This window comes from Pelophylax lessonae, assembly GCF_965119305.1.
Source record: "Pelophylax lessonae genome assembly, chromosome: 6".
Taxonomy (NCBI): Eukaryota; Metazoa; Chordata; class Amphibia; order Anura; family Ranidae; genus Pelophylax; species Pelophylax lessonae.
In genome coordinates, this window is record NC_138773.1 from 1588748 (window position 1) to 1608127 (window position 19380).

The following is a 19380-nucleotide window of genomic DNA, read 5'->3' on the forward strand; positions in this document are numbered from 1 at the left end:
CATGTGATCGATCAGGACTCCCCCGTCACTCTCGTCATGTGATCGGTCAGGGCTCCCCCGTCACTCTCGTCATGTGATCGATCAGGACTCCCCCGTCACTCTCGTCATGTGATCGGTCAGGGCTCCCCGTCACTCTCATCCTGTGATCGGTCAGGAGGACTCCCCGTCACTCTCGTCATGTGATCGATCAGGACTCCCCCGTCACTCTCGTCATATGATCGGTCAGGGCTCCCCGTCACTCTCGTCATGTGATCGATCAGGGCTCCCCGTCACTCTCGTCATGTGAACGATCAGGGCTCCCCGTCACTCTCGTCATGTGATCGGTCAGGGCTCCCACGTCACTCTCATCCTGTGATCGGTCAGGAGGACTCCCCTTCACTCTCGTCAAGTGATCGATCAGGACTTTCCCGTCACTCTCGTCATATGATCGGTCAGGGCTCCCCGTCACTCTCGTCATGTGATCGGTCAGGGCTCCTCCGTCACTCTCGTCATGTGATCGATCAGGACTCCCCCGTCACTCTCGTCATATGATCGGTCAGGGCTCCCCGTCACTCTCGTCATGTGATCGATCAGGACTCCCCCGTCACTCTCGTCATGTGATCGGTCAGGGCTCCCCGTCACTCTCGTCATGTGAACGGTCAGGGCTCCCCGTCACTCTCGTCATGTGATCGGTCAGGGCTCCCCCGTCACTCTCATCCTGTGATCGGTCAGGAGGACTCCCCGTCACTCTCGTCGTGTGATCGATCAGGACTCCCCCGTCACTCTCGTCATATGATCTGTCAGGGATCCCCGTTACTCTCGTCATGTGATCGGTCAGGACTCCCCGTCATTCGAGTCATGTGATCGGTCAGGACTCCCCGTCACTCTCGTCATGTGAACAGTCAGGAGGACTCCCCGTCACTCTCGTCATGTGATCGATCAGGACTCCCCCGTCACTCTCGTCATGTGATCGGTCAGGGCTCCCCGTCACTCTCGTCATGTGATCAGTCAGGACTCCCCGTCACTCTCGTCATGTGATCGGTCAGGGCTCCTCCGTCACTCTCGTCATGTGATCGATCAGGACTCCCCCGTCACTCTCGTCATGTGATCGGTCAGGGCTCCCCCGTCACTCTCGTCATGTGATCGATCAGGACTCCCCCGTCACTCTCGTCATGTGATCGGTCAGGGCTCCCCGTCACTCTCATCCTGTGATCGGTCAGGAGGACTCCCCGTCACTCTCGTCATGTGATCGATCAGGACTCCCCCGTCACTCTCGTCATATGATCGGTCAGGGCTCCCCGTCACTCTCGTCATGTGATCGATCAGGGCTCCCCGTCACTCTCGTCATGTGAACGATCAGGGCTCCCCGTCACTCTCGTCATGTGATCGGTCAGGGCTCCCACGTCACTCTCATCCTGTGATCGGTCAGGAGGACTCCCCGTCACTCTCGTCAAGTGATCGATCAGGACTTTCCCGTCACTCTCGTCATATGATCGGTCAGGGCTCCCCGTCACTCTCGTCATGTGATCGGTCAGGGCTCCTCCGTCACTCTCGTCATGTGATCGATCAGGACTCCCCCATCACTCTCGTCATATGATCGGTCAGGGCTCCCCGTCACTCTCGTCATGTGATCGATCAGGACTCCCCCGTCACTCTCGTCATGTGATCGGTCAGGGCTCCCCGTCACTCTCGTCATGTGAACGGTCAGGGCTCCCCGTCACTCTCGTCATGTGATCGGTCAGGGCTCCCCCGTCACTCTCATCCTGTGATCGGTCAGGAGGACTCCCCGTCACTCTCGGCGTGTGATCGATCAGGACTCCCCCGTCACTCTCGTCATATGATCTGTCAGGGATCCCCGTCACTCTCGTCATGTGATCGGTCAGGACTCCCCGTCATTCGAGTCATGTGATCGGTCAGGGCTCCTCCGTCACTCTCGTCATGTGATCGATCAGGACTCCCCCGTCACTCTCGTCATGTGATCGGTCAGGGCTCCCCGTCACTCTCATCCTGTGATCGGTCAGGAGGACTCCTCATCACTCTCGTCATGTGATCGATCAGGACTCCCCCGTCACTCTCGTCATATGATCGGTCAGGGCTCCCCGTCACTCTCGTCATGTGATCGATCAGGACTCCCCCGTCACTCTCGTCATATGATCGGTCAGGACTCCCCGTCACTCTCGTCATGTGATCGGTCAGGACTCCCCGTCACTCTCGTCATGTGATCGGTCAGGGCTCCCCGTCACTCTCATCATGTGAACGGTCAGGGCTCCCCCGTCACTCTCGTCATATGATCGGTCAGGGCTCCCCTGTCACTCTCGTCATGTGATTGGTCAGGGCTCCTCCGTCACTCTTGTCATGTGATCCGTCAGGGCTCCCCATCACTCTCGTCATGTGATCGGTCAGGACTCCCCGTCACTCTCGTCCTGTGATCGGTCAGGGCTCCCCCGTCACTCTCGTCATATGATCGGTCAGGGTTCCCCCGTCACTCTCGTCATATGATCGGTCAGGGCTCCCCCGTCACTCTCGTCATGTGAACGGTCAGGGCTCCTTCGTCACTCTCGTCATGTGATCGGTCAGGACTCCCCGTCACTCTCGTCATGTGATCGGTCAGGGCTCCTCCGTCACTCTCGTCATGTGATCGATCAGGACTCCCCCGTCACTCTCGTCATGTGATCGGTCAGGGCTCCCCCGTCACTCTCGTCATGTGATCGATCAGGACTCCCCCGTCACTCTCGTCATGTGATCGGTCAGGGCTCCCCGTCACTCTCATCTTGTGATCGGTCAGGAGGACTCCCCGTCACTCTCGTCATGTGATCGATCAGGACTCCCCCGTCACTCTCGTCATATGATCGGTCAGGGCTCCCCGTCACTCTCGTCATGTGATCGATCAGGACTCCCCCGTCACTCTCGTCATATGATCGGTCAGGACTCCCCGTCACTCTCGTCATGTGATCGGTCAGGGCTCCCCGTCACTCTCGTCATATGATCGGTCAGGACTCCCCGTCACTCTTGTCATATGATCGGTCAGGGCTCCCCGTCACTCTCGTCATATGATCGGTCAGGGCTCCCCGTCACTCTCGTCATGTGATCGATCAGGACTCCCCCGTCACTCTCGTCATATGATCGGTCAGGGCTCCCCGTCACTCTCGTCATGTGATCGATCAGGACTCCCCCGTCACTCTCGTCATATGATCGGTCAGGGCTCCCCGTCACTCTCGTCATGTGATCGGTCAGGACTCCCCGTCACTCTCGTCATGTGATCGGTCAGGGCTCCTCCGTCACTCTCGTCATGTGATCGATCAGGACTCCCCCGTCACTCTCGTCATGTGATCGGTCAGGGCTCCCCGTCACTCTCATCTTGTGATCGGTCAGGAGGACTCCCCGTCACTCTCGTCATGTGATCGATCAGGACTCCTCCGTCACTCTCATCATATGATCGGTCAGGGCTCCCCGTCACTCTCGTCATGTGATCGATCAGGACTCCCCCGTCACTCTCGTCATATGATCGGTCAGGACTCCCCGTCACTCTCGTCATGTGATCGGTCAGGGCTCCCCGTCACTCTCGTCCTGTGATCGGTCAGGACTCCCCGTCACTCTCGTCATATGATCGGTCAGGGCTCCCCGTCACTGTCGTCATATGATCGGTCAGGGCTCCCCGTCACTCTCATCCTGTGATCGGTCAGGAGGACTCCCCGTCACTCTCGTCATGTGATCGGTCAGGACTCCCCCGTCACTCTCGTCATATTATCGGTCAGGGCTCCCCGTCACTCTCGTCATGTGATCGATCAGGACTCCCCCGTCACTCTCGTCATATGATCGGTCAGGACTCCCCGTCACTCTCGTCATGTGATCGGTCAGGGCTCCCCATCACTCTCGTCCTGTGATCGGTCAGGACTCCCCGTCACTCTCGTCATGTGATCGGTCAGGGCTCCCCGTCACTCTCGTCATGTGAATGGTCAGGGCTCCCCGTCACTCTCGTCATGTGATCGGTCAGGGCTCCCCCGTCACTCTCGTCATGTGATCGGTCAGGACTCCCCCGTCACTCTCGTCATGTGATCGGTCAGGGCTCCTCTGTCACTCTCGCCATGTGATCGGTCAGGGCTCCCCCGTCACTCTCGTCCTGTGATCGGTCAGGGCTCCCCCGTCACTCTCGACATGTGATCGGTCAGGGCTCCCCCGTCACTCTCGTCATGTGAACGGTCAGGGCTCCTCCGTCACTCTCGTCATATGATCGGTCAAGACTCCCCGTCACTCTCGTCATGTGATCGGTCAGGGCTCCTCCGTCACTCTCGTCATGTGATCGATCAGGACTCCCCCGTCACTCTCGTCATGTGATCGGTCAGGGCTCCCGCGTCACTCTCGTCATGTGATCGATCAGGACTCCCCCGTCACTCTCGTCATGTGATCGGTCAGGGCTCCCCGTCACTCTCATCCTGTGATCGGTCAGGAGGACTCCCGTCACTCTCGTCATGTGATCGATCAGGACTCCCCCGTCACTCTCGTCATATGATCGGTCAGGGCTCCCCGTCACTCTCGTCATGTGATCGATCAGGACTCCCCCGTCACTCTCGTCATGTGATCGGTCAGGACTCCCCGTCACTCTCGTCATATGATCGGTCAGGGCTCCCCGTCACTCTCGTCATATGATCGGTCAGGGCTCCCCGTCACTCTCGTCATGTGATCGATCAGGACTCCCCCGTCACTCTCGTCATATGATCGGTCAGGGCTCCTCCGTCACTCTCGTCATGTGATCGGTCAGGACTCCCCGTCACTCTCGTCATGTGATCGGTCAGGGCTCCTCCGTCACTCTCGTCATGTGATCGATCAGGACTCCCCCGTCCCTCTCGTCATGTGATCGGTCAGGGCTCCCCGTCACTCTCATCCTGTGATCGGTCAGGAGGACTCCCCGTCACTCTCGTCATGTGATTGATCAGGACTCCTCCGTCACTCTCGTCATATGATCGGTCAGGGCTCCCCGTCATTCTCGTCATGTGATCGATCAGGACTCCCCCGTCACTCTCGTCATATGATCGGTCAGGACTCCCTGTCACTCTCGTCATGTGATCGGTCAGGGCTCCCCGTCACTCTCGTCCTGTGATCGGTCAGGACTCCCCGTCACTCTCGTCATATGATCGGTCAGGGCTCCCCGTCACTCTCGTCATATGATCGGTCAGGGCTCCCCGTCACTCTCGTCATGTGATCGATCAGGACTCCCCCGTCACTCTCGTCATATGATCGGTCAGGACTCCCCGTCACTCTCGTCATGTGATCGGTCAGGGCTCCCCGTCACTCTCGTCCTGTGATCGGTCAGGACTCCCCGTCACTCTCGTCATGTGATCGGTCAGGGCTCCCCGTCACTCTCGTCATGTGATCGGTCAGGGCTCCCCCGTCACTCTCGTCATGTGAACGGTCAGGGCTCCCCGTCACTCTCGTCATGTGATCGGTCAGGGCTCCCCCGTCACTCTCGTCATGTGATCGGTCAGGACTCCCCCGTCACTCTCGTCATGTGATCGGTCAGGGCTCCTCTGTCACTCTCGCCATGTGATCGGTCAGGGCTCCCCCGTCACTCTCGTCCTGTGATCGGTCAGGGCTCCCCCGTCACTCTCGTCATGTGATCGGTCAGGGCTCCCCCGTCACTCTCGTCATGTAATCGGTCAGGGCTCCCCGTCACTCTCGTCCTGTGATCGGTCAGGACTCCCCGTCACTCTCGTCATATGATCGGTCAGGGCTCCCCGTCACTCTCGTCATATGATCGGTCAGGACTCCCCCGTCACTCTCGTCATGTGATCGGTCAGGACTCCCCGTCACTCTCGTCATGTGATCGGTCAGGGCTCCCCGTCACTCTCGTCCTGTGATCGGTCAGGGCTCCCCCGTCACTCTCGTCATGTGATCGGTCAGGGCTCCCCGTCACTCTCGTCCTGTGATCGGTCAGGACTCCCCGTCACTCTCGTCATATGATCGGTCAGGGCTCCCCCGTCACTCTCGTCATGTGATCGATCAGGACTCCCCCGTCACTCTCGTCATATGATCGGTCAGGGCTCCCCGTCACTCTCGTCATGTGATCGATCAGGACTCCCCCGTCACTCTCGTCATATGATCGGTCAGGGCTCCCCCGTCACTCTCGTCATATGATCGGTCAGGAGGACTCCCCGTCACTCTCGTCCTGTGATCGGTCAGGGCTCCCCCGTCACTCTCGTCCTGTGATGGGTCAGGGCTCCCCCGTCACTCTCGTCATGTGATCGGTCAGGGCTCCCCGTCACTCTCGTCCTGTGATCGGTCAGGACTCCCCGTCACTCTCGTCATATGATCGGTCAGGGCTTCCCGTCACTCTCGTCATGTGATCGATCAGGACTCCCCCGTCACTCTCGTCATGTGATCGGTCAGGACTCCCCCGTCACTCTCATCATATGATCAGTCAGGGCTACCCCTTCACTTTCGTCATGTGATTGGTCAGGGCTCCCCGTCACTCTCGTCATGTGATCGGTCAGGACTCCCCGTCACTCTCGTCATGTGATCGGTCAGGGCTCCCCGTCACTCTCGTCATGTGATCGGTCAGGGCTCCCCGTCACTCTCGTCATGTGATCGGTCAGGGCTCCTCCGTCACTCTCATCATGTGATTGGTCAGGGCTCCCCGTCACTCTCGTCATGTGATCGGTTAGGACTCCCGTCACTCTCGTCATGTGATCGGTCAGGGCTCCCCCGTCACTCTCGTCATGTGATCGGTCAGGGCTCCCCGTCACTCTCGTCATGTGATCGGTCAGGAGGACTCCCCGTCACTCTCGTCATATGATCGGTCAGGACTTCCCCGTCACTCTCGTCATGTGATCGGTCAGGGCTCCCCGTCACTCTCGTCATGTGATCGGTCAGGAGGACTCCCCGTCACTCTCGTCATGTGATCGGTCAGGAGGACTCCCCGTCACTCTCGTCATATGATCGGTCAGGAGGACTCCCCGTCACTCTCGTCATGTGATCGGTCAGGGCTCCCCCGTCACTCTCGTCATGTGATCGGTCAGGACTCCCCCGTCACTCTCGCCATGTGATCAGTCAGGGCTCCTCCGTCACTCTCGTCATGTGATCGGTCAGGAGGACTCCCCGTCACTCTCGTCATATGATCGGTCAGGACTCCCCCGTCACTCTCATCATATGATCAGTCAGGGCTACCCCTTCACTCTCGTCATGTGATTGGTCAGGGCTCCCCGTCACTCTCGTCATGTGATCGGTTAGGACTCCCCGTCACTCTCGTCATGTGATCGGTCAGGGCTCCCCCGTCACTCTCGTCATGTGATCGGTCAGGGCTCCCCCGTCACTCTCGTCATGTGATCGGTCAGGGCTCCCCCGTCACTCTCGTCATGTGATCGGTCAGGGCTCCCCGTCACTCTCGTCATGTGATCGGTCAGGAGGACTCCCCGTCACTCTCGTCATATGATCGGTCAGGACTCCCCCGTCACTCTCATCATATGATCAGTCAGGACTCCCCCGTCACTCTCATCATATGATCGGTCAGGGCTACCCCTTCACTCTCGTCATGTGATTGGTCAGGGCTCCCCGTCACTCTCGTCATGTGATCGGTCAGGACTCCCCGTCACTCTCGTCATGTGATCGGTCAGGGCTCCCCGTCACTCTCGTCATGTGATCGGTCAGGGCTCCCCGTCACTCTCGTCATGTGATCGGTCAGGGCTCCTCCGTCACTCTCGTCATGTGATTGGTCAGGGCTCCCCGTCACTCTCGTCATGTGATCGGTCAGGACTCCCCGTCACTCTCGTCATGTGATCGGTCAGGGCTCCCCCGTCACTCTCGTCATGTGATCGGTCAGGACTCCCTCGTCACTCTCGTCATGTGATCGGTCAGGGCTCCTCCGTCACGCTCGTCATGTGATCGGTCAGGGCTCCCCCGTCACTCTCGTCGTGTGATCGGTCAGGAGGACTCCCCGTCACTCTCGTCATATGATCGGTCAGGACTCCCCCGTCACTCTCATCATATGATCAGTCAGGAGGACTCCCCGTCACTCTCGTCATGTGATCGGTCAGGGCTCCCCGTCACTCTCGTCCTGTGATCGGTCAGGACTCCCCGTCACTCTCGTCATGTGATCGGTCAGGGCTCCCCGTCACTCTCGTCATGTGATCGGTCAGGGCTCCCCCGTCACTCTCGTCATGTGAACGGTCAGGGCTCCCCGTCACTCTCGTCATGTGATCGGTCAGGGCTCCCCCGTCACTCTCGTCATGTGATCGGTCAGGACTCCCCCGTCACTCTCGTCATGTGATCGGTCAGGGCTCCTCTGTCACTCTCGCCATGTGATCGGTCAGGGCTCCCCCGTCACTCTCGTCCTGTGATCGGTCAGGGCTCCCCCGTCACTCTCGTCATGTGATCGGTCAGGGCTCCCCCGTCACTCTCGTCATGTAATCGGTCAGGGCTCCCCGTCACTCTCGTCCTGTGATCGGTCAGGACTCCCCGTCACTCTCGTCATATGATCGGTCAGGGCTCCCCGTCACTCTCGTCATATGATCGGTCAGGACTCCCCCGTCACTCTCGTCATGTGATCGGTCAGGACTCCCCGTCACTCTCGTCATGTGATCGGTCAGGGCTCCCCGTCACTCTCGTCCTGTGATCGGTCAGGGCTCCCCCGTCACTCTCGTCATGTGATCGGTCAGGGCTCCCCGTCACTCTCGTCCTGTGATCGGTCAGGACTCCCCGTCACTCTCGTCATATGATCGGTCAGGGCTCCCCCGTCACTCTCGTCATGTGATCGATCAGGACTCCCCCGTCACTCTCGTCATATGATCGGTCAGGGCTCCCCGTCACTCTCGTCATGTGATCGATCAGGACTCCCCCGTCACTCTCGTCATATGATCGGTCAGGGCTCCCCCGTCACTCTCGTCATATGATCGGTCAGGAGGACTCCCCGTCACTCTCGTCCTGTGATCGGTCAGGGCTCCCCCGTCACTCTCGTCCTGTGATGGGTCAGGGCTCCCCCGTCACTCTCGTCATGTGATCGGTCAGGGCTCCCCGTCACTCTCGTCCTGTGATCGGTCAGGACTCCCCGTCACTCTCGTCATATGATCGGTCAGGGCTTCCCGTCACTCTCGTCATGTGATCGATCAGGACTCCCCCGTCACTCTCGTCATGTGATCGGTCAGGACTCCCCCGTCACTCTCATCATATGATCAGTCAGGGCTACCCCTTCACTTTCGTCATGTGATTGGTCAGGGCTCCCCGTCACTCTCGTCATGTGATCGGTCAGGACTCCCCGTCACTCTCGTCATGTGATCGGTCAGGGCTCCCCGTCACTCTCGTCATGTGATCGGTCAGGGCTCCCCGTCACTCTCGTCATGTGATCGGTCAGGGCTCCTCCGTCACTCTCATCATGTGATTGGTCAGGGCTCCCCGTCACTCTCGTCATGTGATCGGTTAGGACTCCCGTCACTCTCGTCATGTGATCGGTCAGGGCTCCCCCGTCACTCTCGTCATGTGATCGGTCAGGGCTCCCCGTCACTCTCGTCATGTGATCGGTCAGGAGGACTCCCCGTCACTCTCGTCATATGATCGGTCAGGACTTCCCCGTCACTCTCGTCATGTGATCGGTCAGGGCTCCCCGTCACTCTCGTCATGTGATCGGTCAGGAGGACTCCCCGTCACTCTCGTCATGTGATCGGTCAGGAGGACTCCCCGTCACTCTCGTCATATGATCGGTCAGGAGGACTCCCCGTCACTCTCGTCATGTGATCGGTCAGGGCTCCCCCGTCACTCTCGTCATGTGATCGGTCAGGACTCCCCCGTCACTCTCGCCATGTGATCAGTCAGGGCTCCTCCGTCACTCTCGTCATGTGATCGGTCAGGAGGACTCCCCGTCACTCTCGTCATATGATCGGTCAGGACTCCCCCGTCACTCTCATCATATGATCAGTCAGGGCTACCCCTTCACTCTCGTCATGTGATTGGTCAGGGCTCCCCGTCACTCTCGTCATGTGATCGGTTAGGACTCCCCGTCACTCTCGTCATGTGATCGGTCAGGGCTCCCCCGTCACTCTCGTCATGTGATCGGTCAGGGCTCCCCCGTCACTCTCGTCATGTGATCGGTCAGGGCTCCCCCGTCACTCTCGTCATGTGATCGGTCAGGGCTCCCCGTCACTCTCGTCATGTGATCGGTCAGGAGGACTCCCCGTCACTCTCGTCATATGATCGGTCAGGACTCCCCCGTCACTCTCATCATATGATCAGTCAGGGCTACCCCTTCACTCTCGTCATGTGATTGGTCAGGGCTCCCCGTCACTCTCGTCATGTGATCGGTCAGGACTCCCCGTCACTCTCGTCATGTGATCGGTCAGGGCTCCCCGTCACTCTCGTCATGTGATCGGTCAGGGCTCCCCGTCACTCTCGTCATGTGATCGGTCAGGGCTCCTCCGTCACTCTCGTCATGTGATTGGTCAGGGCTCCCCGTCACTCTCGTCATGTGATCGGTCAGGGCTCCCCGTCACTCTCGTCATGTGATCGGTCAGGACTCCCCGTCACTCTCGTCATGTGATCGGTCAGGGCTCCCCCGTCACTCTCGTCATGTGATCGGTCAGGACTCCCTCGTCACTCTCGTCATGTGATCGGTCAGGGCTCCTCCGTCACGCTCGTCATGTGATCGGTCAGGGCTCCCCCGTCACTCTCGTCGTGTGATCGGTCAGGAGGACTCCCCGTCACTCTCGTCATATGATCGGTCAGGACTCCCCCGTCACTCTCATCATATGATCAGTCAGGAGGACTCCCCGTCACTCTCGTCATGTGATCGGTCAGGACTCCCCGTCACTCTCGTCATGTGATCGGTCAGGGCTCCCTCGTCACTCTCGTCATGTGATCGGTCAGGACTCCCTCGTCACTCTCGTCATGTGATCGGTCAGGGCTCCTCCGTCACGCTCGTCATGTGATCGGTCAGGGCTCCCCCGTCACTCTCGTCGTGTGATCGGTCAGGAGGACTCCCCGTCACTCTCGTCATATGATCGGTCAGGGCTCCCCCGTCACTCTCGTCGTGTGATCGGTCAGGAGGACTCCCCGTCACTCTCGTCATGTGATCGGTCAGGACTCCCCCGTCACTCTCGTCATGTGATCGGTCAGGAGGACTCCCCGTCACTCTCGTAATATGATCGGTCAGGGCTCCCCGTCACTCTCGTCATGTGATCGGTCAGGAGGACTCCCCGTCACTCTCGTCATGTGATCGGTCAGGGCTCCCCCGTCACTCTCATCATGTGATCAGTCAGGGCTCCCCCGTCACTCTCATCATGTGATCGGTCAGGGCTCCCCCGTCACTCTCGTCATGTGATCGGTCAGGACTCCCCCGTCACACTCGTCATGTGATTGGTCAGGACTCCCCGTCACTCTCGTCATGTGAACGGTCAGGGCTCCCCCGTCACACTCGTCATGTGATCGGTCAGGGCTCCCCCATCACACTCGTCATGTGATCTGTCAGGGCTCCCCGTCACTCTCGTCATGTGATCGGTTAGAGCTCCCCGTCACTCTCGTCATGTGATCGGTCAGGAGGACTCCCCGTCACTCTCGTCATGTGATCGGTCAGGGCTCCTCCATCACTCTCGTCATGTGATCGGTCAGGGCTCCCCCGTCACTCTCGTCATGTGATCAGTCAGGGCTCCCCCGTCACTCTCATCATGTGATCGGTCAGGGCTCCCCCGTCACTCTCGTCATGTGATCGGTCAGGACTCCCCCGTCACACTCGTCATGTGATTGGTCAGGACTCCCCGTCACTCTCGTCATGTGAACGGTCAGGGCTCCCCCGTCACACTCGTCATGTGATCGGTCAGGGCTCCCCCATCACACTCGTCATGTGATCTGTCAGGGCTCCCCGTCACTCTCGTCATGTGATCGGTTAGAGCTCCCCGTCACTCTCGTCATGTGATCGGTCAGGAGGACTCCCCGTCACTCTCGTCATGTGATCGGTCAGGGCTCCTCCATCACTCTCGTCATGTGATCGGTCAGGGCTCCCCCGTCACTCTCGTCATGTGATCGGTCAGGAGGACTCCCCGTCACTCTTGTCATATGATCGGTCAGGACTCCCCCGTCACTCTCGTCATGTGATCGGTCAGGAGGACTCCCCGTCACTCTCGTAATATGATCGGTCAGGGCTCCCCGTCACTCTCGTCATGTGAACGGTCAGGGCTCCCCGTCACTCTCGTCATGTGATCGGTCAGGGCTCCCCCGTCACTCTCGTCATGTGATCGGTCAGGAGGACTCCCCGTCACTCTTGTCATATGATCGGTCAGGGCTCCCCGTCACTCTCGTCATGTGATCGGTCAGGAGGACTCCCCGTCACTCTCGTCATGTGATCGGTCAGGGCTCCCCCGTCACTCTCGTCATGTGATCGGTCAGGACTCCCCCGTCACACTCGTCATGTGATTGGTCAGGACTCCCCCGTCACTCTCGTCATGTGATTGGTTAGGGCTCCTCCGTCACTCTCGTCATGTGATCGTTAGGGGCTCCCCCGTCACTCTCGTCATGTGATCGTTCAGGGCTCCCCCGTCACTCTCGTCATGTGATCGGTCAGGGCTCCCCCGTCACACTCATCATGTGATCGGTCAGGGCTCCCCCGTCACTCTCGTCATGTGATGTTATTGGCCGGTCAGGACTGATCAGTCAGGCGGTGGCCCCGGTGAAAGCATGAAGTTCCCATCCCCCGATATATAGAAGCCACCCCGGAGTTACCTGTACATGGTGGAACTTCCTCCCCAGCTGGCTGTGATATCGCGTCTCATTATAGCCGACCATCACCACGGTACTGAGATTCACCGACTTCGTCACCTGGAATTCACACACATCGATCGTCATTATGGGAAGTGTGATCGGTGGACACAGGAAGAGAGGAGAGTAACCAGAAATTGCTTCCCCCAACACTCCCACCTCCAGCTGACCTCTAACCCCATCACCCGATACCCCTACATCCTCCAACCCTCAGATCCAACCCTTTATACATGGACTGAATTGTGCCGAACTCTCCCATCCCACCACCAAACCAGCCGGCATCACATGACACACCATGGGGGGGGGGGGGGGGTAATTACCGTCCAGGCGTGCCTTGGCCTCAGCGTCCCCGTCACTTGTATGTTGATGGTTCCGTGTTGCTCCACTCTACATAGAAAAATCTGTGGATGAGAAAGGAACATATGATGTCATAGTCTGCCGTCGCTATGACATCACCACCACCAGCCAATCACACCATACCTGGTTTCCTGGTGGTTTTATGGGTGGCTCTGGGGTCTGGGAAGGGTCCGGCTCTTCACAGCTACCATTGGTGACCTGGAAGATGGATTACACATCATGTACACGCGTGTCACAGAGACAACATCCCAGATGTATGAAACAATGTGCCGGATCTTACCCAACGTGTCACATGGTAATCCCAAACAAGGTCATCCGTCTGTACCGCCGGAGTCATCACTGTGACGCTAAACTCCGTGTCTACCAGGCTGGATCCCAGGTTCCGGATCTGGAAAGGGTTCATATGGAGGGTCAACCCAACAAGTCTCCACCCTTAATGTACAGAACCCACCGAGGAGCCGGCGTGTGGAGGCTGCTGACCCTTCCCCCATACACACTATGGTCTCACCTGATACCCCCCATACACACTATGGTCTCATCTGATACCCCCATACACACTATGGTCTCACCTGATACCCCCCATACACACTATGGTCTCACCTGATACCCCCCATACACACTATGGTCTCACCCGATACCCCCCATGCACACTATGGTCTCACCTGATACTCCTCCATACACACTATGGTCTCACCTGATACCCCCCCATACACACTATGGTCTCACCTGATACCCCTCCATACACACTATGGTCTCACCTGATACCCCCCATACACACTATGGTCTCACCTGATACCCCTCATACACACTATGGTCTCACCCGATACCCCCCATACACACTATGGTCTCACCCGATACCCCCCATACACACTATGGTCTCACCTGATACCCCCCATACACACTATGGTCTCACCTGATACTCCTCCATACACACTATGGTCTCACCTGATACCCCCCATACACACTATGGTCTCACCTGATACCCCCCATACACACTATGGTCTCACCTGATACCCCTCATACACACTATGGTCTCACCCGATACCCCCATACACACTATGGTTTCACCTGATACCCCCCATACACACTATGGTCTCACCCGATACCCCCCATACACACTATGGTCTCACCCGATACCCCCCATACACACTATGGTCTCACCTGATACCCCCCATACACACTATGGTCTCACCTGATACCCCCCATACACACTATGGTCTCACCCGATACCCCCCATGCACACTATGGTCTTACCTGATACTCCTCCATACACACTATGGTCTCACCTGATACCCCCCCATACACACTATGGTCTCACCTGATACCCCTCCATACACACTATGGTCTCACCTGATACCCCCCATACACACTATGGTCTCACCTGATACCCCTCATACACACTATGGTCTCACCCGATACCCCCCATACACACTATGGTCTCACCCGATACCCCCCATACACACTATGGTCTCACCTGATACCCCCCATACACACTATGGTCTCACCTGATACCCCCCATACACACTATGGTCTCACCTGATACCCCTCATACACACTATGGTCTCACCCGATACCCCCATACACACTATGGTTTCACCTGATACCCCCCATACACACTATGGTCTCACCCGAAACCCCCCATACACACTATGGTCTCACCCGATACCCCCCATACACACTATGGTCTCACCTGATACCCCCCATACACACTATGGTTTCACCTGATACCCCCCATACACACTATGGTCTCACCCGATACCCCCCATACACACTCCACCCTCACCCGATACCCCCCATACACACTCCACCCTCACCCGATCCCCCCCATTCACACTTCACCCTCAGCCGATCCCCCCATTCACACTTCACCCTCACCCGATCCCCCCCATTCACACTTCACCCGTTCCCCCCCCCCCCGTTAACACTTCACCCGTTCCCCCCCCCCCCCCCCCGTTCACACTTCACCCTCACCCGATATGCATGGGTCACATCGCTCTGATTTTCTTTTTCGATGAACCGAAGATACTTTGTTGAGTTTTCCACCCTGTGAGGTGACAACATACATAGAACATGAAGAACACAGCCCATCATAGACCTCATCAAAACACATGGGGAGACACGTATGTACAACCCCCCCCACACGCACACACAGATCACATAGGAAATGACCTATGAATACGGGTGAACAGACCTGTGACTGATGATGTTGATCGGATACATGACAGGGATCTCTTTGGTCACCTTATTCGTCATGCTGGTCTCATTCCCATCGTTCTCACTGTCCAGAAAATAAAATATCAGCAAACTTCTCCTTTCTTTTGTCCCCCATCCATTGAAAACCCCCCCTGACCAATCACAGGACTGAATATATTCCCCCGACCTCCTGTGAGCCCGAACCATAAACAGTTACAGGGAGGAAATGGGATATCTGCAGACAATGAACTATGGCCTCTTCCACTCTCACCTTGTGACCTGAAGAGTTAGCTGGACCCGATCCGGCCAGGAGACATTGGTGACAATTCCAAACATGATGTGGATCTCCGCCTGTAAACCAAAATCACCGTTCAGTTGGTCCTTCATACCTGAAGATCATCACTAACCAGCATCTTCTATTCCTCGACTCCCTCTGTCTTCTCTAAAGTCATTTTCATCCTTTCTAGGATGTTCATCTCCTTTCTCTCATGTCTCATGGAATCTATTTTTCCCTGCCTGGATGTCATCTGTCATCTCGTGTCCTCCATACATCTTATCCAAATATCTCCATACATTTCATCCAAACATCTTCACACATATCCTCCCTACATCTCATCAAAACATCTCCTTCATAAATATCCCCAATACATGTCCACCAAACATCTCCTCCATAAATATCCCCAATACATGTCCTCCAAACATCTCCTCCATAAATATCCCTAATACATGTCCTCCAAACATCTCCTCCATAAATATCCCTAATACATGTCCACCAAACATCTCCTCCATAAATATCCCCAATACATGTCCTCCAAACATCTCCTCCATAAATATCCCCAATACATGTCCTCCAAACATCTCCTCCATAAATATCCCCAATACATGTCCACCAAACATCTCCTCCATAAATATCCCCAATACATGTCCTCCAAACATCTCCTCCATAAATATCCCCAATACATGTCCTCCAAACATCTCCTCCATAAATATCCCTAATACATGTCCACCAAACATCTCCTCCATAAATATCCCCAATTCATGTCCTCCAAACATCTCCTCCATAAATATCCCCAATACATGTCCTCCAAACATCTCCTCCATAAATATCCCTAATACATGTCCACCAAACATCTCCTCCATAAATATCCCCAATACATGTCCTCCAAACATCTCCTCCATAAATATCCCTAATACATGTCCACCAAACATCTCCTCCATAAATATCCCTAATACATGTCCACCAAACATCTCCTCCATAAATATCCCCAATACATGTCCTCCAAACATCTCCTCCATAAATATCCCCAATACATGTCCTCCAAACATCTCCTCCATAAATATCCCTAATACATGTCCACCAAACATCTCCTCCATAAATATCCCTAATACATGTCCTCCATACATCTCCTCCATAAATATCCCCAATACATGTCCTCCATACATCTCCTCCATAAATATCCCCAATACATGTCCACCAAACATCTCCTCCATAAATATCCCCAATACATGTCCACCAAACATCTCCTCCATAAATATCCCTAATACATCTCCTTCATACATGTCCTCCAAACATCTCCTCCATAAATATCCCTAATACATCTCCTTCATACATGTCCTCCAAACATCTCCTCCATAAATATCCTCAATACATGTCCTCCAAACATCTCCTCCATAAATATCCCTAATACATCTCCTTCATACATGTCCTCCAAACATCTCCTCCATAAATATCCCTAATACATGTCCTCCAAACATCTCCTCCATAAATATCCCTAATACATGTCCACCAAACATCTCCTCCATAAATATCCCCAATACATGTCCTCCATACATCTCCTCCATAAATATCCCCAATACATGTCCTCCAAACATCTCCTCCATAAATATCCCTAATACATGTCCTCCAAACATCTCCTCCATGAATATCCCCAATACATGTCCTCCAAACATCTCCTCCATAAATATCCCCAATACATGTCCTCCAAACATCTCCTCCATAAATATCCCCAATACATGTCCTCCAAACATCTCTTCCATAAATATCCCTAATACATGTCCTCCAAACATCTCCTCCATGTTCATCTCCTTTCTCTCATGTCTCATGGAATCTATTTTTCCTGCCTGGATGTCATCTGTCATCTCGTGTCCTCCATACATCTTATCCAAATATCTCCAAACATCTCATCCAAACATCTTCACACATATCCTCCAAACATATCCTCCAAACATCTCCTCCATAAATATCCCTAATACATGTCCTCCAAACATCTCCTCCAAACATCTCCTTCATAAATATCCCCAATACATGTCCACCAAACATCTCCTCCATAAATATCCCCAATACATGTCCTCCAAACATCTCCTCCATAAATATCCCTAATACATGTCCTCCAAACATCTCCTCCAAACATCCCCTTCATAAATATCCCCAATACATGTCCACCAAACATCTCCTCCATAAATATCCCCAATACATGTGCTCCATACATCTCCTCCATAAATATCCCCAATACATGTCCTCCAAACATCTCCTCCATAAATATCCCCAATACATGTCCTCCAAACATCTCCTCCATAAATATCCCCAATACATGTCCTCCAAACATCTCCTACATAAATATCCCCAATACATGTCCACCAAACATCTCCTCCATAAATATCCCCAATACATGTCCTCCATACATCTCCTCCATAAATATCCCCAATACATGTCCTCCAAACATCTCCTCCATAAATATCCCTAATACATGTCCTCCAAACATCTCCTCCATAAATATCCCCAATACATGTCCTCCAAACATCTCCTCCATAAATATCCCCAATACATGTCCTCCAAACATCTCCTCCATAAATATCCCTAATACATGTCCTCCAAACATCTCCTCCATAAATATCCCCAATACATGTCCTCCAAACATCTCCTCCATAAATATCCCCAATACATGTCCTCCAAACATCTCCTCCATAAATATCCCCAATACATGTCCTCCAAACATCTCCTCCATAAATATCCCCAATACATGTCCTCCAAACATCTCCTCCATAAATATCCCCAATACATGTCCTCCAAACATCTCCTCCATACATTTCATCCAAACATCTTCACACATATCCTTCCTACATCTCATCAAAACATCTCCTTCATACATATCCCCAATACATGTCCTCCAAACATCTCATCCAAACATCTCCTCCATAAATATCCCCAATACATGTCCTCCAAACATGTCCTCCATACATCTCATCCAAACATCTCCTCCATGCATCTCATTCAAATACCCCCCCCCCCATGCATCTCATCCAAACATATCCTGCATACATGTCCTCCATGCATCTCCTACATACATCTCATCAAAACATCTCTTCCATACATCTCTTCCAAACATCTCCTCCATACATGTCCTCCATGCATCTCCTCCATACATCTCATACAAACATCTCCTGCATAAATCCTCTTCCTCACACCATCCAATGTCTCCCCTCCACCTGCCTTCCCATACTTTCTTCCTCATCTAACAAAAACACAATTCTCTTCCATTTCCTTCCTTGAACCTCTCTTCTTCACACCTTCCCTTCCCACTTATAGACTCACCCAGGAGGCCCGTCTCATGATAGGGTGACTGATATTACAGGAGAGGCTTTGGGTCTCCAAATCTTCACACAATATTGAGATCCTCCTTGATGCCTTCAAAGACCAAGAGATTATGGTTATTTCTAAAGAATAATGGACAGAAACTAAGAGAATTACTTAGCTGACCCCCACAACCCCATCACATGACCTCACTCAGTACCTCTGTGATATTGACTTTGCGGAAAGACAATCCAGTTGAGTAGTTGACCCAAAGATTAACCCTTTGGGCATTTTCTCCCTTGTTCTGAAGTTTGAGGAACACAGAGAATGAGGCTCCCTCCTCCACAACCAAATCTTCCATCCTGCAACAGACAATGTATGTGATCCAGTAACACGGACATAAGGTCACAGAAATAGAGTTGACCTTCTAGTAAAATGTAAGTTCAACCTGTGTGGTTCAGTTTGAAGAACCCCTGAACAAACCTGGTCATATTTAGCCAATTTGCCTGCCTGAATACCCAACTGCAGTATGAAGACAAACTAGCCAGGGA

At 54.5% G+C, this 19380-nt stretch overlaps 1 protein-coding gene across 1 annotated transcript in view; it reads right to left on the bottom strand.

Annotated features, from left to right (window-relative positions):
• ITGAL (integrin subunit alpha L) overlaps nucleotides 1-19380 on the bottom strand; it is a gene marked incomplete at both ends in the record, with an annotated part of 99806 nt that overhangs the window by 17668 nt on the left and 62758 nt on the right. The window contains 9 exons of the mRNA XM_082260526.1: nucleotides 12673-12768; nucleotides 13029-13109; nucleotides 13189-13263; nucleotides 13346-13453; nucleotides 15037-15109; nucleotides 15257-15343; nucleotides 15530-15609; nucleotides 18851-18943; nucleotides 19050-19256. Of these exons, the coding sequence (XP_082116652.1) occupies nucleotides 12673-12768; nucleotides 13029-13109; nucleotides 13189-13263; nucleotides 13346-13453; nucleotides 15037-15109; nucleotides 15257-15343; nucleotides 15530-15609; nucleotides 18851-18943; nucleotides 19050-19256 (900 nt within the window). The remainder of the gene's footprint in view (nucleotides 1-12672; nucleotides 12769-13028; nucleotides 13110-13188; nucleotides 13264-13345; nucleotides 13454-15036; nucleotides 15110-15256; nucleotides 15344-15529; nucleotides 15610-18850; nucleotides 18944-19049; nucleotides 19257-19380) is intronic.